Source organism: Nicrophorus vespilloides, unplaced genomic scaffold (genome assembly GCF_001412225.1).
Source record: "Nicrophorus vespilloides isolate i.1.1-1 unplaced genomic scaffold, Nicve_v1.0, whole genome shotgun sequence".
Lineage (NCBI taxonomy): Eukaryota > Metazoa > Arthropoda > Insecta > Coleoptera > Silphidae > Nicrophorus > Nicrophorus vespilloides.
In genome coordinates this window covers 152,498-179,892 of record NW_017099576.1, presented here as the reverse complement: position 1 = coordinate 179,892, position 27,395 = coordinate 152,498, and the positions used below count along the sequence as shown (strand labels likewise).

Below are 27,395 nucleotides of genomic sequence, written 5' to 3'. Positions count from 1 at the left end.
AGTTATCTTCAATTATTACAGACTCGCTCTCGGTACTCGTTTGGGGCGTGCTTTCAACATCGTTCTGCAAATCAGTGATACTCTCTAGAAGAATAGTAGCTACTCGACTGTTCCTAAAAACCGGGGTGTTTGTGGTTTGTCGCTTCTTGTTAGCATTCCTTGTAGATGGGTTATATATAAATTCGGTTAATTCCGATTCGCTATCATCCATTTCAACTTTCCTTTTAACATTGTTCGGTATATTCGTCGTTATTTGCTTTAAACCGACCTTCTTTTTTGCTTTTGGACTGGCCTGAGTAGCAACAATAAGTTTGATGTCTTCATGATGAATACTCTTAAAAAATCGATTTGGTAATTTTGGCATAAATCTATAGAACAATCTATAGATCATAAAAAGCACGAAACTTAATAATATAATACCAGCGATTATAGCAAAAAGCAATTCCTTAGTAATACCTAAAATCAAGAAATACTATTTCGTTTACAAATGCTTTACATAATTTACCTAAAGTTGTTTTAATTCCACAAAGTTTTGCAATCTCTAATGAGTTGTATCCGCAAAATTTATAAAACTCGCACCTCAGTTCCGAACTTAGACACAGATTTCTATTGTTTATTCTACAAAGTGTCTCATATATTTTACAGGAATTTCCGGGTGATAAAACTGAACAACTTAATGATAATTAGAATGAAATAATAGAATGGATAACATTTACCATTTGATGATGATGCCAACAAATTCAAACGTCCAAAGTGTTTCCGTCTTATGGTAATTGAAGTTTTACTATGATTGAAGACATCTACTATTGCCGACTTGTCTTCAATCAAATATTTGCAAGGGTTTATTTTAATTTGCCCGTCGAGAATCTATAGTTTAAAAAAGTTTAAGAAACATTATATTAAATATTAAAACAACTCACGATGCTTAAATTGTTACATGAATCAAATTCATCCAGAATTAAAATTTGATGGATATCTTTTGCACTGGGTTTAGTATATAAATTTATTGTGCAATTTAATCCCTTGTTAGCAAAGAGAATATTAATCCCATCAGCAGATCCTAATCCATTAGTTAAAAAGTAATTTGACTTTAAATTATTCTTGCAGTCAATGCTCAAATCTAGTATTTTATTACATTACTTTGTTTCCACTGATTTATATTATTTATTTTACCTATGACATCCACATTTTCAGAAAAGCCAATGTTGTATATAACTAGAAACCAAATTATGTTAATTTGCATTTGCAACATTTTAATTCATTTTTTGTATTTGACATTGTCACATTGATATATTATTTTTATAATTATAAACAAATGTAAATAATATTTATTGAAACAGAAAATAACAAAATAAAAAAAAATCAATACAATAATATAAATATCATAAACAGTTTATTCCAAGGGCTAAAATTTATTATTAATACACAAATCGTATTACATAAAAGTCGTAAAATATGAACATTTTTTTAAGTTATTACTTTCTAAACTACTATATATATTATGTGGATTTTAAAAACATCATAATTGAGGGAATGTAGCTGTATAATTCTTAAAGATATAATTAACTATTTATTTATATTTTTTGAACAATTATATTGCAAAAATAGATCAGCGTTTCTCGAACTTTTTGGTTACACTTACAAATTTGGAAGAACCCCCGAAGAATGGGTATATGTTTGAGAATCACGGATCTAGACTAGACTATAAAATTTTAATGCTAAATTAAATAATTTAAATATATTTATTGGACTCGATATTTCCAATGCGCTATAGCCACTATATTAAAATTTAAATGAATATTTCAAATTTAGTTTTTTAATGTTTGTGACTCTGATTAACTTATTGATATATTTTATTACATGTTGGCAACTACCACTGACAGTTCAGTAGCAATTTGGTGGGTTGACGAGTGTTGTTAAGGTTTTTTTTCTTGTCAGCAAAATATATAGAAAATGAATTCTTCTACTTGTTTATTAATGGCATTGATTTGCTGGATTACTGGGAATTCAGTTACTTACACACAAGGTAATTGTAATTCATAAATTCAATTTAATTGCCAATCAGAAGCGGCAATACAGTCGACATCAATTGTTTGGCACGTTCTGATTGGTCCACGATTCTTTCGCGTGGCCTTTAAAATTTTTGAAAATTTCAGCCGCCAAACAGAAATATGTAACATGTGGGTCCCTTATAAAGCTGTTGAACACAGATCACAGAGTTAGATTGCATTCCCATGATGTTAAGTATGGAACAGGTAGTGGACAGCAATCAGTGACTGGTACTGAGGTTCAAGAAGATGTTAACAGCCATTGGGCAGTGAAAGCAGCCACAGGAAAGAATTGCCCACGAGGACAACCAATAAAGTGTGGATCTGAGATCAGATTGGAGCATATGGCAACAAACAAAAATCTTCATTCTCATCATTTTGCCAGCCCATTGAGTGGTAATCAAGAAATCAGTTGCTATGGTGATAATGGAGAGGGTGATACTGGTGACCATTGGACTGTAATTTGCTCTGGTAATTTATACATTTATATATTGATGAGAAACTAGTAATAATATTTTTTTATTTATGAAGGTGATTATTGGATAAGGGATGATAGTGTGATGCTTAAACATGTTGACACTGAACAATACTTGGCTACATCTGGGAAAACGTTTGGAAGACCTATCAATGGACAGATGGAAATTATTGGATTGAGATCATCGACTGGTGCAGTCCATTGGCAATCCGTGGAGGGCGTATATTTGCATGCATCAGATGCAGCTGAAAAACATTTTCATGAAGCACATACTGAACTCTAGTCAAAGTTAGTCTGATTAAAAGACTTTCTACAATAATGTTTCTATACAATATTTATTAATTACATATTGTGACTGTGTTAAAAAAGAACTATTCTAGCAAATAATTTTTCTTTGTAAAGTTTCGAGTATTTATTAAATAGGCAACCAACCACACTCCTTGCATAACAACCTCATTTTATGATGAAGTTCATTAATATTAAAATTAGTTTTATTAATTTTAAAAGGTGATTTTTAATTATATTTATTGCTTTATTTTCTATAATCCATAGATACATAACTTCGAGGAATATAAAATCAAATATTGTAGTAGCTAACTTCATTTGAAATCCCTTATCTGGAATCAGCTGTGTTATGTCAGTTGCTGTTGGGACTTCGAAGAGGAAACATCTCGGCGGAAGGTTGTGTTGAGGTCGAACGGTCAGGGACAGGAAAAAAATCTATTTGAACATGGCTTTCACACAATTCTATCCCATTCGCGCCGCTTCCGCTATCAGGAGTGTTTGTTTCAATAGCCGGGAGTATTTTTCCACTAGAGCTGCGCTAATGGTAAGTGTTATGTCATCACATTGTGAAAAACTGGATTCGTATTTCATTTGCTAATATATTCAATTTCACATAGTTAACAACTATTTTACATTCGAACGAATTTCTCAATAACATTATATTCATATTGGAAATCTTAGTAACAGCTGTATCGAAAAATCGCATTCCAATTGGATTATCATAGATTGTATATCTACTATTTATTAAATATTATCTAATAATCGTCAATATTACTAAATTAAGTATAATTTAAAGTTATGTGTTCATTATTGTTTCAATCTTTATTGTATTTGATTAATAAGAGAAATTTGGCAAAATTCCAAAAAAAGATATTTTTGAAATTTGTTATTTATATTCAAATTTATATCATACTTGCATAGTAATGGATATCTACTCTTTTTTATTATATTTATTTTAAAATGATAATCATCAGGTTTATTTTAAGTATTTGTTGTGTCAAATTTTTTTGAAAACTACAGTGTAACTTCGCTGATCGAGTTTAATCCGTTCCAAAATTTCCGGATTTTTACTCAAAAATTCACTTAATATGTGTACACAAGTTTTAAAAATGATGTATCATCGTTACTCGTTATGCAAAACGTCGCTCGTTAGAGTAATTTTTCTTATTCTGCTCGTTAAGCGAATTGCTCGTTATGTATTTGCATTTTCAACATACACATTTGTAAACTGGTCAAAATATAAGAATTGTAATTTATGTGGACTAGAGAGCACGTAATTGTTGCTGTCAATCATTTTATAATATTTGATAACGTTGATTTAGAATAACGAAGAGAACGTGCGATATGTGAACAGTGAATTTAAATGTAACATTGATTGCACATGAAAAGCATAAAGTATTGTAAAATAAAACAAACAAACAAAATTCAATGAATATTTGTAATAAAAAATCAAGATTGCGTTAACGACACATTATTTGAAAGTTGTTTCCACTATCAAGATTTAATTAACTAGTGTATTGTACAATATTAAGGAACTAAATTAAAATGGCATTGAATATGTTGGAATTAATGGGCGAAGTATATTCCTAATTTCATATTTGACGATGTTGATTCAGAATTAAGAAGATGTGAGAATGTCCGTGTATGAAAAAAACACATCTGGTTAAACGTTTCTTTATTTTTGGAAATTGTGTAATATAAGTATTATTAACAAGTATTCAAATATTCTTTATTAAAAATTAATGGGAATAAAATGTAAGTTATAATCATTATTCAAATGAATACTAGTTCTATTTTAAAAAATGTCATTACATCTATTGTAGCAGTAGAACATCAGTACTTGACTTCTTCGGAACTCGTCGGATGTTTCGTTAATCGATACCCATTCTCACTATGAACTTGTACTTTTTTATCTCTACAACTTAGTTTTTTCTATCATAATAAGTTTACTATTGTAAAATCAAATTCAAAGATTTCAATGAATTTTTATGCAGTTACATCTTTAGGGGAGATCTTCATACATAATTCATATAAATGTCAGATTTTTATAACCGAGTTCATTATTATATTTTGTTTGTTTTTAGGCTAAATTCAGGTCCGAAAAAGACACCTTCGGTGAACTCCAAGTACCAGTCGAGAAATATTATGGCGCGCAAACTGTTCGCTCCACCATGAATTTCCCAATTGGCGGTGAATTCGAAAGGATGCCTGTAAGTTAGATTTTTTTCTAATTACTTACATTTATAATTGAAATCTCAAGTATAAATTAATTATTCATACTGCATAAACATGTATTTGAATAAACAAGTTTAGTTTTATTAGTCAGTGTTGTAATTGAATATTGTTGTTGTAATTAAGTATTGTGTTTTAGTACCCGGTTATTACTGCAATGGGTACTCTAAAGAAGGCTGCCGCTTTGGTAAACAAGGATTACGGTTTAGATCCGAAAGTTGCTGATGCCATTTCGAAAGCCGCCGATGAGGTGATCAACGGCAAATTGTACGATGATCATTTCCCATTGGTAATTTGGCAAACCGGTTCCGGTACTCAATCGAACATGAATACCAATGAGGTAATCTCGAACCGCGCAATTGAGATCATGGGAGGTGAATTGGGATCCAAGACCCCTGTCCATCCCAATGACCATGTCAACAAATCTCAAAGCAGTAACGACACTTTCCCAACTGCGATGCACATTGCCGTCGCACAAGAAATCCATCACACCCTCTTGCCAAGCATGAAGATGTTGAGGGACAGTTTGGACTGCAAAGCTCAGGAATTTAATAAAATCATCAAAATTGGAAGAACTCACACTCAAGATGCCGTCCCTCTAACTTTGGGCCAAGAATTCAGCGGATACGTGCAACAGATGTCTTTCGGCATTTGCAGGATCGAAGACACCCTTCCAAGATTGTACATGCTGGCGCTGGGAGGAACCGCCGTTGGAACTGGACTGAATACCAGGAAGGGATTCGCCGAAAAGTGCGCTGCTAAAATTTCTGAACTCACCGGATTACCGTTTGTGACGGCTCCCAACAAATTCGAAGCACTTGCCGCTCACGATGCTTTGGTGGAAGTTTCTGGAGCACTCAACACCGTTGCTTGCTCAATTATGAAAATTGCCAATGACATCAGGTAGAATATTTACTTCTAAAAATATGATAACAAAATATGATGTTAATGTATTTTAGGTTTTTGGCTTCCGGGCCAAGATGCGGATTAGGAGAATTGTCTCTCCCTGAAAACGAACCCGGTAGCTCAATCATGCCTGGTAAAGTGAACCCAACTCAATGTGAAGCCATCACGATGGTGGCTGCCCAAGTTATGGGTAACCATGTTGCTGTGTCTGTGGGTGGTTCAAACGGACACTTCGAACTTAACGTATTCAAACCAATGATGGTTGCCAATGTACTCAGATCTATCAGGTTGTTGGGCGATAGCTGTAAATGCTTCACAGTAAACTGCGTTGATGGTATTGTTGCTAACACCGATAGGATTGAGAAGATCCTCCACGAAAGTCTTATGTTGGTAACGGCTCTGAACCCACATATCGGCTACGATAAAGCCGCGGCAATCGCCAAGACCGCCCATAAAGAAGGAACAACTCTTAAGGAGGCCGCACTTAAGTTAGGTCATCTCACTGAACAACAATTCAACGATTGGGTGAAACCAGAAGACATGTTGGGACCTAAGTAAAATAGTATTCGTTTCTGTTGACACATTTTGATTAAGTTAAAAAAATGAAACATTTGTATAACATACAAATATAAAACAAAGTTAATTTTTCAAAGAATATGGCAGTTTTATTTCTATCAAATCATATTATTATTTTTTGGACAACAAATTCCACCAAGTCGACGATCATCCAAATTAATTGCACAAAAGTAACTTTTAAAAGTCTGTTGGTTAACTAAAATTGGATATAGAATTTCGCAATCTCGTATAAGTTTGCAAGCGCCGACATCACTGCGAGGAGTTATGCATTCTATATCATCTGCCGAGGTTTCGTTAAACCCAAGAGTATATGGATCTATAATAAAATAATTAATTAGATCGTGTAGTTCAATATAATAAAGTTCTATCTTGTTGCTTTAAACAAAACTTACATTTAAATAAGGTCAAAGTTCCGTCGCTTATATCATATATATGCTCCAAAATTGGCAATTTAATTCTAAGTTCATCAGGTATAGTAATTATTTTAGGCGTTGATAATTTTGTTTCTATTAAGTGATCCATGTTGTAGTCAGTTTCTCCATAAGAGAATAACATTTTAACATGATTTTTATTATTTCTAAATGTATTGAATACTCTATTCGTAGGGAAATAAAACTGTTGGCTTGCAAGTGGATCTATAAATGAATATTATCAAGTAAAAATATAATTAATTACTTAATATAATTACATGGAACTAGCAAATCCAAGGTCGGTTGACTCGAAGCTTCCTCTAAATCTATTACGTTTGTCTCATTCGGTTTTACCACTACCAAAGATGTTACCGAAGTTACAAAGGAATACTTCAAAGCCAACTCGCGCGCTTTATTTTCAGCTTGCGTTAAATTGGATACATCATCAAGATACCTCTTTACAGTCATGTACGCCCATAGTCTGAAAATAATAATAATAATCATCGGATGCAATTAATTAATATAATATACCTTTCAAGTTGGCCAACGCTTTCAATAACGTTAGGTTTTAGTATAATAGGTCCACGTATACCCCAACTATTCACAGATGTATCATCTTTAACAATATTTCCAAGAGTTTTACCAGTAACTATGATCTCGGAACCACTAAACAGTATGGGAAATTCTGTCTTTGTAAGGCTCACAAAATCTTGTGTATAGTAAAATGACACGTTCTTAAGAAGCAACGAAGATATTTCCTTGTAAAAATTTGATAATTGCAAGTAAGAATCCGAATCTTTGTAAATAAATCGTGCGAAACCGTTATTATTTATTGAAAGTTCCTTGATTAAATCACGATCCGCGTCATTACCGAAAGCGAGGCTGATTATTGGTATCTTGAGTATGTTCTCCTCGGAAATCTGAAAGTAAAAAATGAATAATGCTTGCTTTGAAAAACTTTTGATTTTACTTTGGACATGATAGTGTTTGAATCTGTTATACCGACTGTTGCGTCTCCATCTGTTAGGAAGATAATTAACGGTTGTACTTTATTGTTCCCAGAGACTTTTTGAAATACTTGAATTAAATGTAAGCCTACGCTTACAGCATGATAAATGTTTGTTCCTCCCCTAGCATTCATATAACTGATTTCTTCCATAGCTTTTTTTATGGTGCTATTTCTCACTGGATAAGCAGGCGGAAAATTTATACTCTAAAATCATTTCATTACAGACAACATCGTACAGTATCATCAAGTATTTTTACGTTCATATCTTTAAATATACCATGCTGAGAGTACAAGTCATTCTGATTCTCCGGGTAAATGGTAGTCTCGTGAGGAATATCCAGGTTCCATACATAAGCAACATTGTTGAACTCAACAATATTAAAGTAATCGTCTGGATTGAGATCGCCAACGATACTCTTCATCGCTTCCTTAACTTGATCCAATTTATTACCATCCATACTAACACTTGTATCAAGTACAAATACGACGTGCTTAGGAATAGGCTCCAAATTTGTCGGGGCAAAAAAGTGTACGAAATAACCATCTTTTACTATAATCGTACCACCGTTTGTATCCCTTTGCACGTCGTATTGTACCACAAACTGCCCAGCTAAACCCTCGTCTTCCTTAGTCCCCAAAACATTAGCAATTTGCTTCTGCTTTTCATAATCCGGCTTGAACTTAATAACCGCTTTCCCTAAACCAGGTCTCTCAATAACGGCCCGTGCATCCAGTTTTTCATTTTCCTTCACAATTTTATTACCTGATCGAATTGGTGGTGTTTTTACTATAGTTATTGGTACACTTTCGTCTATACTAACTTCCACATTTAATTTTTTTACCAATTGCTTGGGATTAATATTGATCACCAATTCATAAACTCCTTTTTTCCTCTCCAATAATTCTTCGTATGTCAAATAAAATACAGCCTTGCTTTCAGCCTCTACGTTGATATTCACGCAAAACAGATTTGAATCTCTTGCGCTCACTTCAACATGAGCAGCACCTGCTCCATTGGAAACAGCCTAAATTATATATAGACTATAGTTCATATTAACTTCCTCGATGCTCATTATTTACCTCAACATAATTTTTCTTGGCTTTCACTTTTTCTTCTACAAAAGCAGTGTAATTTTTACCAGACAATTCCATAATAAAACTGGAAATAAATGCTTGCTCAGGAATAACTATGAAAAATGTTGTCTCTTGCGCTTTCGTTAACGGATTTTTCAGTTTACTAGTCACAGTTGTTTCGGCAAACCGATTAGTTATATTTGTTCTTATGCTCATTTCAGTTATTTTTGGTGGCTGTGTTTGAAGACTCTATAATGACAATATGTTTATAATATATACAACCTTATAATACATTAATACCTCTTTACTAGGCGCAGTAATTGCAGGTTCAGATACTAAAATTAAATCTAAATCTTCAGAAACTGCTGTTGTCAATACCCATGATGTAAATGCAAATAGAACGTATACTTTTCGCATCATATTGAAGTTACCTAAGAAAAAAAATAGTATTGTGAATAAATATTTATATTATCACTGTTATAATCACTAAAATGAGGTAGAGTACAAATTTGAAAACAAAATATTGGCTAAGAAACATTCTATTTAAAAAAAAACTTTTCAATTGAATGAATCAAACCACAAAAATTAACGTCATTTATTAGATGACGAATAATTCAAATAGAAAAATGTAATAACAATATTTATTTTTAATTAAACTGAATATTTTACAAATTGAAGTAAAAATTACTGCTTTGAAAATAGATTTGTTTGAAAAATGTTCATTAATCAATTATTCAATATTTATCTCCTGTGTTGAGGCAAAGGTTAAATGTACAGATAATTGTACGCAACTTCAAGAAATATTACGAACTTGATAACAGCGTTTTAGTATTGATTTATATAACTAAAATTTCGAATAATAGTGAGTGTTCATTTACTAATTACTTAAGAATAATTAGTTTAATTAGATATAACTAGATAATGCATTTATCTACTTACAATTTATTTATAATAAATATTTATATATCACAGAAGTCACGACAATTCCTTAAGTCACACACACACTACTCAATAGACAACTTAATCATTAAACCTCCCACTACTCATATTTAGTTTAAATAAAAAAATATTGAAGTTTTATCGTAACGAAAGTCATAATATTCAATATCTCTGTAATAATCTACAAACATGTTCCATTTTCATTAAATCTGAAATATTCAGTTCTGAAATTATGAAAATGAAATTTGTTGACTTCATTTATCAAACTACTTGAGATTATTTTATTAAAATCCGACATAGAATAAATCATTAGTGCTACTAGTAAAGTCAAATGTAATTGAACTACTGTTATTTCAAATATTTACAATCGACATGAAACAAAAATATTGTGTAAAAATAAATTGTAAAATTGATAGTAAATATGTTACGGCAGGAGCGGAGTTAGTTCAGCGCTTTATAATTTTTGGCCCCGAGCCAGCCAGAACAGGCCAGATTTTTATGTCTGTCTGTTAAACATAACCCGAGATCAGGACCGTGTTATCAAATAGGTACTGTGCCACGATACTTTATATAATTTATCTAAGTACATACTTATCTAACTAAGTTGGTAAATCTGAAGATTTACCGATTTTGTACTTTTACCGTAACATATATGAGAATTTTTTGGTATCTGTGAATTACCAATTCTTGTTTCTGAGAGGAGTGGGATACATAGGCGATGTATGAAATTCATTAAATAAATAATTCAAACAATCTTGTATTTCTTGTTATATTTATTCTTAGATAACATGCGCACTGTTTTTGTTCATTTAAACAGCTTTGGTTGTGAAATTAAGGTAATTTTATAGTTGAATTGACGTGAAATATTAAAATCGAGTTTTTTTTTACAACTACATTGTTGCCAGTATCATTAATAGATATATATTATATACTAGAAGAAATATGGAAATAATAACATCATCATATAATTAGATATAGCTTCAATATAATATATAAAAATTACATAAAATCATATAATTTACATTTTATATGATTCAAAGCTTATAAAATATCAATTACTTAATTTGATAATTGCACTATAATCGAAAAAAATCATAATATCAAGAAATAAAGTACCACAAAATCTAATTGATAAAACTATATTTTTTTTTTACTTATAAATGGAAAATTACATTTAACATGAATACATAAGACAATTTCTAAAATAAATTTGAGCTAAGAAAAAGATATAATATCATAAAATAAATTACATGTTTTTGTTAATTCAAAAATTATTTTACCGCTTTAAGTTTCATTTCTTTTTCGGGCAGCAAACTCCGGCAAATCTGTAACAAATTCATTTATTAAATAGACGTATTTTCTGCTATTGGTAATTTCAAATTTACTTGTTTTCGATGGAGCAGAAATAGTCTTTGAAGGATTGCTCGTCGATCAATTTTGGTAGAAGAATTTCGCAATCCTTAACTAACATGCAGAAACCTTCCTCGCTCTGTGGATCTGTGCAATCAAGTCCAGCAGGTGATGTTTCATTCAAACCCAGCGTATAGTGACCTAAATGTATAAATGTTGATCAGCACATTGATTTAAGAAATTACGATATTACCTTTGAAGAACGTTAAGGTTCCATCTACGTTAAATTTAGTTTCCATCCAAGGTAGTTTTGTTTTGATTTCGGCAGGAACAACGAAAGGTTTCATTGTTGTCGTTGAAAAGGCTTCGGTATGATTTATGACACCTTCATCACTGTCCAGTTCAAACACATGGTTAGGGACCATCGCAAACCCTGTGGCAACCCTATCATAAGAAGGTTGGTATGTGCTACCAGGAAGTACAGTAGCCAACGGATATTGCTGTGCAAGAGTAGAAGTCAATAATGGATATTGCGGTGCAGGAGCTGACAAAAATGGTCTAGACAGGGCAATTCCTAAAAAGAAGAATATTATATTATCACAACAATTTATAGTTGATACTAAAATATTATAATTTTCTAAAATTGATATTATTTTATATTATTTCATGCCTGAATAATAAATTAAATCATGCATTGTAAACATAAATAACCTGGTCGTGTCCTAGTATTGAATTTCCTATAACCGATATTTTTCTTAAAAGAACCTATAAATATATGAGTTATTATATACAAAAGTTTATGCTAGTGCATGCATTTTATAGAACTTGATTTTATACTCAAAACATCTAATATTTTTAGTAACATTATAAATGGATAATAATAAACCTGATTTTGTAGATAATCTGACTGGGTTTCTGTGACCTGCGAATCAGGATTGAAAATATATTTTTGTTTAATATTCTTTAAATAGTCGGAAAGACTGCGGTCAATAGCCCTTTGTAGCTAGCTACACAATAAATTTTGTTTATTATTGTTCTTTAAAATGTTTTTATGATACTATTTATATATATATATACAAAAACTGAAGGTTTCATTATTAAAGATAGAATTGAACAAAGTCTTTCCAAATAAATACTTACCACCGAATCCGACGTTGAGAGGTGCACCTGGTGCATCTAAAATTGAATAATTAGAATAATTTATAAAGAAAAATAAAATAAATAACGTACAATCTGGACTTGAGGAAGCTTCTTCGGTATCCACGGATTTTGTGCTATTGGGTTTAACAACCACCATCGACGTTACTGGAGTTACAAACGAATATTTCAAAGCTAAATCGAGAGCTTTCTTTTCAATTTCAGTAGCATTAGTTGATGTTTCTTTTTCTCCTAACAGTTTTTTCACAGTCATATAAGCCCACAATCTAGAAATTACCAAATATTAACAGATTAAAGACATTTCTATAATACAACACAAACAGTACCTTTCTAATTGGCCAACGCTTTTCTTAACTTTAGGCCGGTATAGGACTGGACCTAAGATGCCAAAGCAGCTCACAATTGGTTTGTCTACATTGACATTTTCTGGAATTCTACCGGAAACTACTAATTCCCCTCCTTGATAAAGAATAGGAAAATCTGTTCTTGTAAGGCTAACTGTATCGGGCGTGTATGTAAACTTGATGTTATTCAACAGGGGAGATGAAATCTCTTTATAGAAGTTCTGCAACTGAAGATCCGAATCAGAATCTTCGTAGATTGTGCGTTCGAATCCGAAGTTCTTTTGAGAGAGTTTTTTCAGCATCTTACGATCCGCTGAATCACCAAACGAGAGACTGACAATGGGGATTTTGATGCTATTTTCGTCAGATACCTGAAATACAATTAGCAATGTAGGTTTGTCTTGTATGATTTTGCGATTTAACTTACACCAGCAATAATTTCATTTTCGCTAACTTTTCCAACCGTTGCTTCTCCGTCAGTTAAGAAGATAATCAATGGTTGAATATTATTATTGCCAACACGCTTCTGCCTCAATTTGATTAAATGGATACCGACTCTGATTGCCTCGTAAATGTTAGTACCTCCAGTTGCGTGCATTTCCATTACGGCTTTGTTTGCCTTATTTATAGTGGTGTTTTTAACTGGATAAGCTGGCGGGAAAGAGACATCCTAAACGAGAACCAATTACCTATCTGAATTAATATTTGATTAATATTTACTCACTTTAATTTCGTGGACTTTTTCAGGGTGTCCCCACAAGTTATCGTCATTTGGGAAAGTGGTGCTTTCCTCCGGAGCGTCCAAATTCCACACTTTTACATTACTATTAAACTCTACCAAATTGAAATAATCTTCTGGATTGAGATCACCGAGAATATTTTTCATTGCTTCCTTAAGCTGTTCGATTCTCCTACCGTACATACTTCCACTAGTATCCAAAACAAATACGACGTGTTTTACTAAAGGTTTTAGATTTGGTGGTGCAAAGAAATGAACGAAATATCCATCTTTCACCAATATTTCTCCTCCTTCCTGATCACGCTCGACATCGTACTGCACGATAAACTGTCCAGAAAGTCCTTCATCTTCTTTAGTTCCTAAACCATGAGCAATGCGCTTTTGCTTTTCGTAATCCGGTTTGAATTTAATAACTGCTTGCTCGGGTTTTGGAGTATCGATCTGAGCTCTGGGATCCAATTCATCGTTCTCTTTCAGAATCTCGTTTCCAGAGCGGATTTGCGGGGCCTTGACGAAACTCAACGCACGCGATTCGTCGATATCGACTTCGACATTCAAATCTTTCACCAATTGCCCTGGGTGGATGTTGATCACCAATTCGTAAAAGCCTTTCTTTCTTTCAAGCAATTCCTCGTATGTTAAATAGAATACTGCTTTGCTTTCCGGTTCAATGTTAACATTCACTGTAAATTTATTTGAATCTCTCGCGCTGACTGCAACATGAGCTGCTCCGATTCCACTGCTTACCGCCTAAAAAAAAGTACTTTAAATAAGTGAAGACTTTATGCAATCATTCTACTCTACATCTTCATAGGTCTTCTTAGCCTTTTCCTTTTCTTGAACATAAGCTGTATAATTTTTCCCATCGATTTCCATAATAAAGGCGGAGATAAAAGCTTGATCAGGAAGAACGACGAAGAATACGGCTTCTTGTGATTTAGTCGCATGATTCTTCACTTTACTAGTAACCGTTGTTTGCGCAAACCGATTCGTTACATTCGTTTTGATGTTCATTTCTGATATCTGTGGTCGCTGATTAGTATTACCCTGAAAAAAAATAAATATTTAACCGTTCTCTGTTTACAATGATTATATAGCTTACCTCTTTAGTAGGAAATGTGACATTAGGAACATCAGTTACAACCACCATATCTTTATCCACAGGAATAGCAACAATGCAAGAAGCCGTCAATGCCGCAAGGGCGAATATCTTAAATACGGTGCAAACCATATTTTCTGAAATAACACAATAATTTTAAATGTGATTATTTTGTGGCTGTATAACGTGTTCTATATAATTATCCAAGAAGTGCAAATAATGAACGTAACGTTAATTGTATAATCTATTGTTAACATGTTCTAGGAGTACTTAAAGAGCATACAATATTATATAAGCAGTATAGATTATTATAATGTTGTCTAGGTAACGCGAACAAATGTAAACAATATATGCACGCATATAAACGTAATTGATTTTTTTGGACCTTACATAATTATAATATAATTTCTATAAATTGCTTTAAAAAATAATAAATTAATAGTAATAATTGTTAAGAATTAAATTTAAAATTAATTACAGTTATGCTTATTTACATTGATTTCTAGCAGACTGTATAAGAGATAATAAGTTTTATTCGTAAACTGGTTTTGTCCTGCTTCATCCTATATGCAATACAAAAGCACGCCTTTTCAGACGTTTGTTTTATACACAAACTGGTTTCATTGGCTCAGAAAAAAAGTAAGGTTTTGTAACTAACATTTTTAATCAATTTTTTTTTATCAGAAACTGTACGTCTGTGTAAAATGCTTCGTAAATTAATTAGCAAGTAACAATGAATAAAATTAAATAAAAATATAATTAAATAAATGTGAAATATCCTTAAATTGCAAAGGTTTGTTTATGTACTGAAACATAAATAATAAATTTGCAACGTAATAGAAATGTAAAACCGCTTGAAGCTAATGACCTCATAATAATAAATTATCCTAACAACTATTCAAATAAGTAATGTAAAAAAAATACAATTATAAACACATATAATTTTATGCAAGAAATATATATTAATCAAAATAATTATATTAATATTAGCAGTATTATCAATAAATAACAAATGCATAAAAGCTAATTTCCAGTGGTAGATCACCTTGAGATATATTTTATATACAAATATTTATGAACATTTTAAGATGCACTTTCAAGTCTTTTGTCCAATGAAATCTATAATTGTAAAACTTTCTGAATATATTAATGAATCAAACAAAACTATTTCTGTGAGAGATCGAAAAACTTTGGTTAAAAATAAATAACTTTGTAATTATAATTAAATATCTAAGAAGTCTGAAACGCTGACTTGTTCATATTTTTATATATTTTTGTGTGTCTATAAACAAAATATTAACAGTATTATATATGATATAATATTAAATTATCCATACAACAGATGATATAATTTGAAGAGCACTTTGGGCAAGAGATTGGGTAATTAAAATAGCACTTATCTGCAGAGGTGAGGTGAAGGTTAAAAGCGAAGATAATTGTCTAGCGACTTTATGAACAAACACAAAACATAAACAAGATTCGCCGCAATATAAATTCGAATCATAAATACAAATGGTAATTTTCATTTTTAAATTAGAATCTCAATTGAATACAATTTATAATGAAAATGATTGAACGTAAAGTAGACATGTGATGCAAACTGTTATATATATACAAAAAAATAGTTAATATTGTCAACCATGCACACTTACGGTTTGTTTATTATGTTTTTACTATGCTCGTTTGTTGACCACTTCTCCACGGCAACTGATGATTCTTGTCCGCTTTGCTGCAGCTCTGAAACTGACGAAAAGAAGTTACTTGCTGTGGCCTTATCCCTCTACTCCTACTACTCTGGCTTTTGGGTAATCCCAGTATCGGTTTTCTGGGTATTCGCTTCACTAATGATCACAAAAAAAGAAACTTATAAGTTCATTTCAGATAAGTTTTATTTAAATATCGTTTTGATGCAAAACAACAGTACGAGCTCAAAGATGGATATTTGAATGAAAGAGATTTAATGCATTTAATTAAAAATCGTAACATGTTGCACATCATATTATCGTATGAAGTAATTTATGTCATGCGGAAAAACCTATAATTCACTGGGGAAAAGATTTTTTTCCTTCTTCTCATTAGGGGAATTATTGGAAGCCACTGAACTTGAATTTATTGACGTTGTTTTGTATTTTTTTTTTAATATTTTTATGTAAAGTAATGAGTAAAACAATTATTCTATGACTAACATTTAAATATTATTTATTTCAAAACAGAAACATCAATATCTTTCTTAAATAAAAATAACGAAAATTCAACTTTTTATTTTTGTACATCTTAAGTACAATATTGTTAATAAAAATGACTAATCTATATTAAAAAAAATGCTCCTTCATATTATTTATCGCACTTTCTCTGCTCAAATACATTTAATTCAATTTTAAGAGTTAACTTTCATAGTCATTTACATTTCCTAACACGTTATTTTAATTTTTAAAAAAATGATACAGCGGTGGCAATCGCAAGCCCGACAACCGAAATATCGTCAATCAAATTCCCGACGTTCGAAATCCCGACGTTTGAAATGCCGACTGTATCGAAATCCCCAAGTTTGAAATCACAACTGTATCAAAATCCCAACTATATTAAAATCCCGACAACCATAATCCCGACTGTATCAAATAACATTTTTAAATTATTCCGGAGCGTAGTGACTTTTAAATTGTTATTAATAATAAATAATAACAATTTATAATCTAATTGTATTTGCGATTAATTCATAATGTTAAGGTTTATTATGAATAATTCAACAAAATCAAGTAAATTAATAATAATTTATTGTTATTAATAATAAAAGTCCTTCTAAATCTCCAACCTTACCTCATCAGCATCATCAAAAACCTCCTAAATAATCGTTCCCTTAAAGTTAAGATCCGCAACTCCTCCACTTCCCTTTCCCCCGCTTCAGGGTGTTCCGCAAGGCTCCCCTCTGACTCCTCTGTTATATATCCTTTTTTGTTGTGTTGTCTTAATATCTTTGATCCCAACCTCTATGTCCTCCAATACGCAGATGATACTGCATTGATTTCCCAAGCCTGTTCCCTTCAATCCTCTATTATTGGCCTTCAAAACCTCATATCCTTGATCATTTTATGTTTTAAAAAATGGCGCTTCAAAATTAACCCATCCAAGACCAAACTCCTTATTCCCTACCATCGCATATCCCCTTCGTTTCCCCATGTTACGTTAAATAATCATTCCATTTTCCTTCACCACTTGTTAAATATCTTGGAATCTTTATTGATGCTTAACTCAATCTCAATGCCCATTCCAAACAACTCAAATCCAAAAAGTCCAACATATTTAAATTTTGGGAGCCTCTATAAATTCTGTGTCCCTCGAAACCCAAATATTCTTCCAAAATTTAAATATCCCACATTATCCCTATTCCAATACCTATTGTCCCTCGATTGATACACACTTGTTCCTACTTCGCTGCTTTTTTTTCCCTCATTCTTCTGTTGTTCATTTGTATATTATTATTATTTCAATATTGTATTATTCCATAATTAAATTTATGTTCCCGGGCGGAAAGACCTCGCCTTTTGGCCAGCCTATTAATATATTTGTTTTTATTTTATGTTAGAATTTATTTATGTATAGAATGTACTTTCTTTCTTATGTATTGATGTTTGGCCAATAAATTATTATTATTATTAATAAAAGTGTAGCACATGGTAGATTACGCTCCCAAATAATTAAAAAATGTTATAGTAAAAATTTTCGATATAGTCGGGATTATGTTTGTCGAGATTCTGATACAGTCAATATTATGGTTGTCGAGATTTTGATATAGTCGGGATTTCGAACGTCGGGATTTCAATAGACGGACTTTTGGTTATCGGGCTTGCGATATAGACCCTAACTTACAATTATGCAACAATTAATCAACATAATAATATAAACTCAATACAATAATATAAAAAAAATGAATTAAATTGCTGCAAAACTTACAATTATAATAATGCATTCTATATTAGGATTTCTTGTTTCTTTGTAATATTAGAAAAAGACATTAATGATAAGTATATAAATCATTGGAAAAACCTTATTAGCTTAGTTATTATATATTATTTGAGAGAACGCGATGTATAATCTGGTTTTTCACCAGAAACATAACAATGTAATACTTAATAGTGGGTATTTTATATAAATTAGCGACGAAACTAATCATTTGTGATGTACGACTGTCATCAATAAGCGATTTGATATTATTGTAAAAAACTTAATTATGATTACAGTATGCACATGCACAAATATTTTATGAATATTTTCTCATCTTTTCTAACGTGTTTTATGGGTTAATCGAGCTATTTATTTTACCTAGATTAATTGACTGCATTTATTTTATCCACATATTATTTTCGAATGTAGATGCAGTAGTAATATTTTATTTAGTTCTATCTACCTGCAATTTTCTTAAAAAAAAATAATTATTACCGCATTGAAAAGTATTATTAGAAATGTCATGAGACAAATTTTACAAAAACATTTAACTCTGCAGAAGAAAACAGAGTATGGAAACCATGCAGTAAATTTCATTGAAAGGCATTCATCAGTAAATATTCCATCTACTGAATGTAGAAAAAAAAACAAAGAATTTGCCATGTATGCTCAAATTCTGTTCGAGGTGAATAAAAAGAAAATATATTACAACTTGGTCTCCCGAGTATAAAATAGGACTTTAAATAAAGGACTGTTACAAAATTTAACGCACAAGAATAAATTTTTAAAAACTTGAAATAAAAATGTTCAAGTTATTCATAATTCTGATTTAGTTTTTCATTTTTGATGATAATATTGTGTTATTTATATTTACAAAGTTTGGAAATGAAATGTAGTTCACAATATATAAAAATATATAAAAGATATACAATATATAGTAGATAAAGGGTTTTAGTATATTACTATAAATATTTAATTTAAACAAAGTTTTGTCAGGAAATAAATAATAATAAAATATAAGAATGGACGACCCTAAAATATGACAAATTTAGTGACATGTCAGGTAGTTTTTACCTGAATGGCGCCTTTCAAATGGAAACTTTTAAAGTTTTCTTTAATATCGTATTTTTTAAGAGTACTGGCGCCTTCATAGATACTAAGGTACCTAAACAACCAGACTGATTACAAGTGCACATTGAAAGTGAACACTTGTATAGATATCCAAGCGATTCTAAAATTCTAAAAGCTGTAACTTGTTACAAGGAGATATATAGTGATAAAAAAAAGTAAACTGTCCAAACAAAAATGTATCATTTCTTTAATAAAATATAATATTTTTTCAAATTTATGCAGTCAGTAATACGGAATTTAACATACATAAAAGTAAAAACCATGATAAAGTATGGTAAGATATGTATATTTTGAAATTTTTAAACTTCCCCCGACTTACGAACAAATTCGACTTACATCATTCAGTACTTGTTTAAGGGTACAATGAACAAGACTTACGAACAACCCTTTGGAACGGAACTAGTTCGTAAGTCGGGGGATATCTGTACTTTCTTATATTTTTTATTTATATATGCGCTAATTTCGATAGCCCACATTTGGAGATCTTTCGGTTTCTTATATACAATGAATTAATAATATTCCCAATATTTCATTCTTATTAATATAGAAAACACGCGCATACACAGTTGAAGTATTGTACAAATAGTATTAATTACCTTCTCCCATAAGAGTACATGTATTTATTTCCCTATTAGTAATGATTAAGCAGTGCATTTAATTTGTAATTGTAATACAATTATAATCCCCGCAGTAATGAGAAAATAAAATGTAAATTCCATTGTTCTTCTAAACCGTTTAATAAAATAACATTGATTTAATATATTATACTGATAATATTTAAATTTAAATCGTGAACATTGTCTTTCGAAATACTATATTTTATGCATTGAAAACATGGGAATTTCTGGATATTAACACAAACACGATTTTCTAATTAATGTAACTGTATTTACAGAACTAGAAGTCGAGAGAGAACGATAAAAACACGATTACAAAACAGTTTCCCAATATACTGCATAAATAGAGAATTTAAAGATTGAAATAACTTTAATGTATATAACTATTATCTTGTTTGTTAGGACAATTTTAACACAAAACTAAAACATTAAAAATTAATTCATTTAATTGCAGCAATACCACGCATAGTGCGATTTACATCAGTCCGGTTTTGAAAATTACAAAAGAAACTAAATTTGAATTGAGCATTGAGAAAAAAATAGTACATTTTATACATAAATGGTCTTTTTTCTTTCTTTATATAGTCATGTCTCCTTTTATACCATTTGTTTTTGTACGTATTTAGTTATTAGTTTAGATTAGTCAGGTTTCAAGCACTTCGTGATATTGGCAGAACCGATTATTATTTGTTTTGTGATAATGTGAAACTTACACGAAATATGTTTCAATATTGTTGTAGTATTATCACTTAAAAACATATGAATATAATTAAACGAAATGTAGTGGAAACAGCATAATAACAAATTATATACAATAACAAAATATTATTCATGAATACGTCGATTCTAAATCCAGAAATTCACAGAGAATGGAAGTAAGCAGAGAGGTCGCCAAGAGGTTTGTGTAATGAATACAACAAAGCTTGAAAAAAATCGTTATTCTGCCATTATAATAATGCTTGGAAACAAGTTAATGTACGTGAATGAAGTAAATTAAAACTAATTGAGAAGTTATTGGACATAGAGAATGACATTTAATATAAAAATAAACGAAATATAGAAGACAAAAAACATGCAAAAGATACCACGACTTTAATCAAATTCATTTAATTCAAATAAAAGGTTGATGGCCTCTTGACCCATGAAAGATAATATGTAATATTAAGTATATATGTTTATGTAATTATTATTATTTATTATTATAGAAATATGTAAGCTTCCAAACAAGTCAGATTATATACACTTGTTTATTATATACACTTAAAAAAAAGTTTATTTAAATTAATATAACTCTTGTAAGAAATGTTTAATATTTAACGCGGTTTCTAAGAATTAATTTTCATGCAATGTTGTTGTTTTCTCAGCTACACAAGCTACTGGTAATTAAATTGAAGGAACATACCAATTGAGTGTTGCGAATCGTTATATAATCATCAGAAATGCAAAATTCTGCATAACAACGTTTAAAAAATAAAAATAATCGAGAATCATTGTCATTAATCTTTTAATTCTGATAGTTTCAAGTATTAGTTGTTATTATAACAAACGTATACAACCAATTGTACAATAAATATTTAACAATGTTGTTGTATTTAATTATACACATTTTATTATGATATTGTACATCTAAATATGCCTGCCCGTTTAATGTATTAAGAATAATAAAATATTACCTAACATTTATAAAAACTGACACCACATTTAACAACAGGGAGTGACCGATCTATAATTGTTGACACAAGCGCTAATAAATATATGCATTTAATAAAATTGTAAACTTGTAACATTCAATTCCTCGAGATTAAATTATACTTTTAACATTTGACTGTGTTAAAGAAAACTATGAAATTACGCAGCACAGCTTGTAGAAACACATGCGCATACAATGTACGACAGTTGAATAGCTCGGTCGATAGGCTTAGTTGTTAAACTTAAAAAATAGAAATTGTCACACGATTATACAGAAGAAACACTTAATTAATGTTGGATTTAAGTATTTTTAATTATATTTGGGGAAAATATTTACATAAAATTAAATATTTTGTTATATTTCTTTAATCATTAAATTCTGCATACGGTTCTCAAGAAACTTGATAGATTAAAAGATTTAATTTATATTATTTGTACTTGAAATATTCTAAGCTGAGACAACAAACAACATTATTAAAATAATCAGGAGTTTTGTTAAATTTTTGTATAATATATTTATTAATAATAGAAATTATAAAAGCTTTACATTTATTGTTTAAAATAATACCTATTATATAATATAATTTATATTAATTGAAAATCATTACCAAGATTATGTATAAATATTATAAAATCATCATTAAACATATAATACAAAATGTATCAATGAATTTGTTGATGTGTGTGTGTGAATGTGTTTCTCTATTGAATTAACTGTCGTCAATCAAAATAGACGAATTTTTAAATAAATTAATATAGAGTTGCCTATAGTCTTCTGCTAGTTACATATTTATGCTAAAAGAGGTCGTAGTTGGATTAATCCATTCAACGATTGACGTTGAAAACGTCAAATCGGTGTGGACATCGTGAATAAGTAAACCAATTAAAAAAAGTTTATGTAATTTTTCTGATTATTTCAATGATTGTGACGCATACTACAAAATACAAAAAACAAGTTTGATCTACACGGAATACGAGTAACAGTAAATTCGAGGTTGTCATACAACCCAATACAACCTCTTTGCTCTGAATGGTAGGTAAAATGTGTGTGTTGTATTTCAATATTATTTAATCTGTCCTCTATTTAGAACGTTGAATACCTTAATTGTTTTTAAGTTAGTTAAGTATATAAATATGCCAGAAAACAGTAATTTGTGTCCTACATCAAAGCCCAAAAGTCTGAGAAACAAATCAAGGAAATTTAAGAGAATAAAAGGTATGCTATTATGACTGGCATGGCTTGGTCAAGGCTTTAGTCAAGCATGCACCAGAAAAGAAAAAGGGAATCAAAAGAGCAACATGAAAAACTAACACTTTCTCTTTTATTTATATCTGCATGTCTTTTTTATTAATTTTTAATATTAATAATATATGACTTTATTGAGGTGCTATCAAATACTAATTAGAGCAACACACATGTTTCAATATTTCATGCAAATGAGATTAGATAAGATGAAATAGCTGTGTGATAAAATTAGAAATGGGGGAATATTTTTCCAATAAAGTTTGAAGGTTGCTTCTGAATGTACTACATTATATTGATTCATAACTGGTTTAAATAAGTTATGAAGTTCAGCAATGAATTTGATCAATATATCTTGGCTAAAAGTAAAATGTTTTTGTTTTGATTGTAGTATTAAAGATGCTAGCAGTGATGGAGAGGCAGCAGGGAGTAGTACCGGGTGAGCCCGTAAACTCGCACAGTCAAGAATTTTTGACTTCTGGTCGTACAGGTCGCAGGAATGCTCTGCCTGATATTTTGAGCGAGCATGCGGTTGTCACGTCTGCAGACTTACCCGCACGTCTACAGGCCCTTTCGACACGTGACGAGGCATCGACTTCTTCGTATAACGCCCCCAAAACACCAGAGGGGGCGGGGCCGAGCAAACAAGGCGGGCAAAACAATGCAGCGAGTTGAGATGTTTGTATTGTTGAAAGTCGACGTGATGCTTGCCGTGGCAAAATCTCTTTAAGGGAAACACAATACAAATATATTTTTTATAATTTACTTAAGAAGCATTGACTTGCCGGTCGGGAGCTTTAATTGTTTGTTTTTTTATTGTATAACAATTGAGGAACAGAATGTATCTCCGTGTTTTCTTAGATCACACACATCTGGAGCATAACATGCTCAAAGCATAGGCTTTTAAATGGATGAATTATTTGAGTGCTCAAGTTGTGTGGATTTACTCTTTAGAAACTTGTCTTGAACTATGAGATTATGTCTTATGATGATGAGTTAATGTATACTAATCATCATAAACTAGTACAAAAAAAAATGTTGATGAATATGCAAAAACAACAAAATGAAATATATTTATTGGCAGTATATAACATATATTTATGGATTAGAGTTTTAATGTGTAGAAACTAAGTACTAACTACTTCCGCACAGTATTACTATGTATTTTATCTTTGTACTAAGATGAATATTTATACTATAATATATTATAAATGGCCTCGAGTTTAGTTGTTTAATATTTTTGGCATCGATTATACATTGTGATATTATTTTCGTTATGTTTTAGTTCGTTTAGTTGGCTTTGTGTGTTTTAAACTTGAGTATTTTAAGTATTCTAAAAGTTGTAATTTTAAATGTGACACGTACATTGTATACTAAAATAAAATGTCCTTTACTCTATTCCCGTCTTTATTGCTTTAAAACAGGTGGAATGTTACAATTTTTAGTTCAAATAAATAAGAAATAAATTACAATAATACTAGACATACTTATATGGTATCATTTTGAGCATTCATCAATTTTTTGAGATTATTCTCGGTGGTTTTCATCTTGGGATCGATTTGCAGAGCTCGTTTGTACATTTCACGCGCTTTCTCAGTCTTGCCCCAACGATGATATAAAACACCTTAAATCAATTACAGTTAATACATTTTGATAATAGATGCTTTTCCAAAGAATTTTACCTAAATTGCTGTAATATAGAGCATTGTATGGATTGAAATTAAGAGCCTCGAGAAAATGTTTTTCGGCGTTTTCAAATTTCTGCAATTTTCCCAAAGTATTCGCTAGGCTGAAATGTAGCGCCGGAGACTTTGGATTATGCATTAGAGCAGTCCTTCCTAATTTCAACACCCTCTCATATTTGTTTAAACTATCGAGAAGTACGAGTGTATTACTCCAAGCTGCAGTATGAGTAGGACGATAAAATACTGCCTTCTCCCACGCTTTCAAAGCTTCCTCCATACGTTTCAAATCTAAATACTGAAATACGAAAATTGTAATATTCTTATTACATCAAGCTTCTAGATATTTACCAAATTTCCTAAATTATAGTAACAATCTGGATACTTTGGTCGGAACGTTATTGCTTTCAAAAAGCATTGTTCAGCTTCTTTGGTGTGATTTAAATTTGTCAACACTATTCCCAAATTCATCCATGCTGCAGCAAAATTCGGCCTTAAATATTTTTGTTATAATTAAAAACGTCTTCACCCATTTACTGAATTCAGAGCTACCTAACTTTAACAGCTTTTCGTAATAGAACTTCGGCATCTTCAAATTTCTTATCTTCCCTCAATAGATTAGCCAAATTATTCATAGCCTGTTCATAGTTAGGGTTCAACTCGATCGCCTTTTCATATTCGGTAATCGCCAGTATTTTGTTGTGCCTATCTGCAGCTACTTTGGCAACATTATAATGGACTTTGGCATTTAAAGGGCAAACGTTCAAAGCTGAATTGAACAACCTCTCCTCACTTAACCAATCGAAGTTTCGTTGGACTGTCCGCATGGAAAGCAATGCACAGATCAAATAAAATATTCCGTATGCAATCTAAAACAAAACGTAAAAATATATGTGATTTCAAATGTGTCTATCTAGTTTGTTTAATAAAATATACTTTGTTGTTTTTCATTCCTCCTATCAGTTTTGTGAAACCAATAACAACAAGTAAGCAAAATCCCGCACTTGGCAACAACAAAGTCCTTTCTGCAATCACAAATCCGACCTTTACGAATAAATTGGATGCCGGTATGAATGGTAGAACTATTAAAGCAGCCCCCATAATTGTAGGTACTCTGTGAACAATCAAATTGAAAATTTTTCCTAACTACCATTTTTGTAGACATTACCTGTATTTGTTATAAGAATCCTTTTTTAAGACTATATAAATTCCAGTGAAGACAAATATCCACAGGATGAAAATAAAAAAAACCCTAATATCACAAATACTTTCAATTAGTGGGATACAACCCATTGCCCAATCAAAACACAACCATTGGGGCCACAACAGTAGAAGTATGTTCAGAAAATATATATAATTGTACGTGAATATCTATAATATAAAAAATATATTAATATTATATTTAAACCATTTTTCTTTATATACATATACCTTTGAAAATGTATCATTGGTGTATGCTGCAGGGTTATCAATTTTCGTAAAAATTGGCCCTTGGAAATTCATCACAGATAAACGAAAATACATTATAAGAATTCCCAACGTTACTAAACCTAATAATCTGTACAGGAAACTTTTGTTGTTTATAACATCCTTAATTGAGCCAGTTGTATGGAAAAAATCATATACTATGCAAAAGCCTAGCACTGTTATTGCAGTCTCTTTACAAAGCACTGCTGCAGTTACTAATATTGAAATAATTAAGAATAAAGCCAATGAGTTGTTCTTGAGCAGCCTCTTGTAAAAGATGAGGGTTGTAAAAAATAAAATTGAGCTTAGAATATCAGCTCTTCCAACTAGTCCAGCAACCACCTCTGTATGAATTGGATGCACAGTAAATAAAATTGTTGACAGAAAAGGTACATCAAATAAAACTTTTCTGCTGCCAGCAGTGAGAGTTTTAAAGATTGGTAAGAGCATTAGACAAAGTATTGCATATAAGATTATATTCGTTGTATGGAATTGGTAGGCATTCAACTTATTATTTGATAACAGTACATTTATCCTAAAATCACAGATGATAAACTAAATACCTGAATTGAAAATGCAATGTTTACCTGTATGTCATAATTGTTAGAGGTCTGTAGGATTTATGGCTTGAATTTAGCGAAATATTTGTGCCCCAGAAATCATTCTGGAACAATTGGAGGATTGGTGTTTGAGGCATAACATCTTTGTTTTTAACTATTGCCTCACTATCATCGAACACAAATGTGCCAAACAAAGTGTTAAAATAATTGATGAAAACCAAACTTGTGACCACAAAATATTGATGTTTTCGCTCCTACAAAGAAAATATTTGATATTGCTCATATAAAAAAGAAAATAAAGTGAAAACTAACCATTTCAAGCCATTAAACATACTTCTAACTATAGTACATATCTGCAAACCAACACAATTGGGGAAAACTGTGAATTGTACTTGTCAAAACTAGTAAACAAGAAATTTA

At 30.9% G+C, this 27,395-nt stretch overlaps 6 protein-coding genes across 10 annotated transcripts; 3 read left to right on the top strand and 3 right to left on the bottom strand.

The window, feature by feature from the left end:
* Positions 1-1,870: 1,870 nt before the first annotated feature.
* LOC108564790 (stromal cell-derived factor 2) lies at positions 1,871-2,924 on the top strand. Its single transcript, XM_017923920.1, has 3 exons — positions 1,871-2,026; positions 2,157-2,519; positions 2,580-2,924. The coding sequence occupies exons 1-3, from the start codon at positions 1,954-1,956 to the stop codon at positions 2,804-2,806; spliced, it is 663 nt and encodes a 220-aa protein (XP_017779409.1). The 5' UTR covers positions 1,871-1,953; the 3' UTR covers positions 2,807-2,924.
* Positions 2,925-3,148: 224 nt separating this feature from the next.
* Positions 3,149-6,601, top strand: LOC108564789 (fumarate hydratase, mitochondrial-like). Its single transcript, XM_017923919.1, has 4 exons — positions 3,149-3,352; positions 4,893-5,018; positions 5,180-5,943; positions 6,000-6,601. Exons 1-4 carry the CDS (start codon positions 3,254-3,256, stop codon positions 6,502-6,504), a joined length of 1,494 nt encoding a protein of 497 aa, XP_017779408.1. The 5' UTR covers positions 3,149-3,253; the 3' UTR covers positions 6,505-6,601.
* LOC108564787 (inter alpha-trypsin inhibitor, heavy chain 4-like) lies at positions 6,596-10,047 on the bottom strand. The gene is made up of 9 exons (XM_017923918.1): positions 9,955-10,047; positions 9,316-9,446; positions 9,022-9,264; positions 8,199-8,966; positions 7,903-8,145; positions 7,464-7,852; positions 7,211-7,413; positions 6,915-7,157; positions 6,596-6,838 (listed from the first exon to the last, which is right to left on the bottom strand). Exons 2-9 carry the CDS (start codon positions 9,433-9,435, stop codon positions 6,621-6,623), a joined length of 2,427 nt encoding a protein of 808 aa, XP_017779407.1. The 5' UTR covers positions 9,436-9,446; positions 9,955-10,047; the 3' UTR covers positions 6,596-6,620.
* A 1,186-nt stretch (positions 10,048-11,233) lies between these two features.
* Positions 11,234-22,142, bottom strand: LOC108564791 (inter-alpha-trypsin inhibitor heavy chain H3-like). Of its 4 annotated transcripts, XM_017923921.1 has the most exons (14): positions 22,008-22,142; positions 16,297-16,387; positions 14,648-14,781; positions 14,350-14,592; positions 13,531-14,295; positions 13,234-13,476; positions 12,789-13,177; positions 12,535-12,728; positions 12,445-12,480; positions 12,191-12,226; positions 12,016-12,069; positions 11,558-11,878; positions 11,340-11,505; positions 11,234-11,279 (listed from the first exon to the last, which is right to left on the bottom strand). In XM_017923921.1, exons 3-14 carry the CDS (start codon positions 14,774-14,776, stop codon positions 11,246-11,248), a joined length of 2,610 nt encoding a protein of 869 aa, XP_017779410.1. In that variant the 5' UTR covers positions 14,777-14,781; positions 16,297-16,387; positions 22,008-22,142; the 3' UTR covers positions 11,234-11,245. The 4 variants fall into 4 exon arrangements, with proteins under 4 accessions (XP_017779410.1, XP_017779412.1, XP_017779413.1 ...); XM_017923923.1 differs by lacking the exon at positions 12,191-12,226; XM_017923924.1 differs by lacking the exon at positions 12,016-12,069 and having other exon boundaries at positions 22,008-22,141.
* Positions 22,143-22,848: 706 nt separating this feature from the next.
* Positions 22,849-24,431, top strand: LOC108564800 (cAMP-dependent protein kinase inhibitor beta-like). Of its 2 annotated transcripts, none has more exons than XM_017923939.1 (3): positions 22,849-23,056; positions 23,140-23,239; positions 23,658-24,431. In XM_017923939.1, the coding sequence occupies exons 1-3, from the start codon at positions 23,054-23,056 to the stop codon at positions 23,939-23,941; spliced, it is 387 nt and encodes a 128-aa protein (XP_017779428.1). In that variant the 5' UTR covers positions 22,849-23,053; the 3' UTR covers positions 23,942-24,431. The 2 variants fall into 2 exon arrangements, with proteins under 2 accessions (XP_017779428.1, XP_017779429.1); XM_017923940.1 differs by having other exon boundaries at positions 23,112-23,239; positions 23,658-24,423.
* Positions 24,432-24,655: 224 nt separating this feature from the next.
* On the bottom strand, positions 24,656-27,395 carry LOC108564799 (transmembrane and TPR repeat-containing protein 4-like). Its single transcript, XM_017923938.1, has 9 exons — positions 27,288-27,395; positions 27,003-27,229; positions 26,380-26,950; positions 26,117-26,319; positions 25,885-26,062; positions 25,501-25,817; positions 25,300-25,441; positions 24,949-25,246; positions 24,656-24,890 (listed from the first exon to the last, which is right to left on the bottom strand). Exons 1-9 carry the CDS (start codon positions 27,288-27,290, stop codon positions 24,754-24,756), a joined length of 2,076 nt encoding a protein of 691 aa, XP_017779427.1. The 5' UTR covers positions 27,291-27,395; the 3' UTR covers positions 24,656-24,753.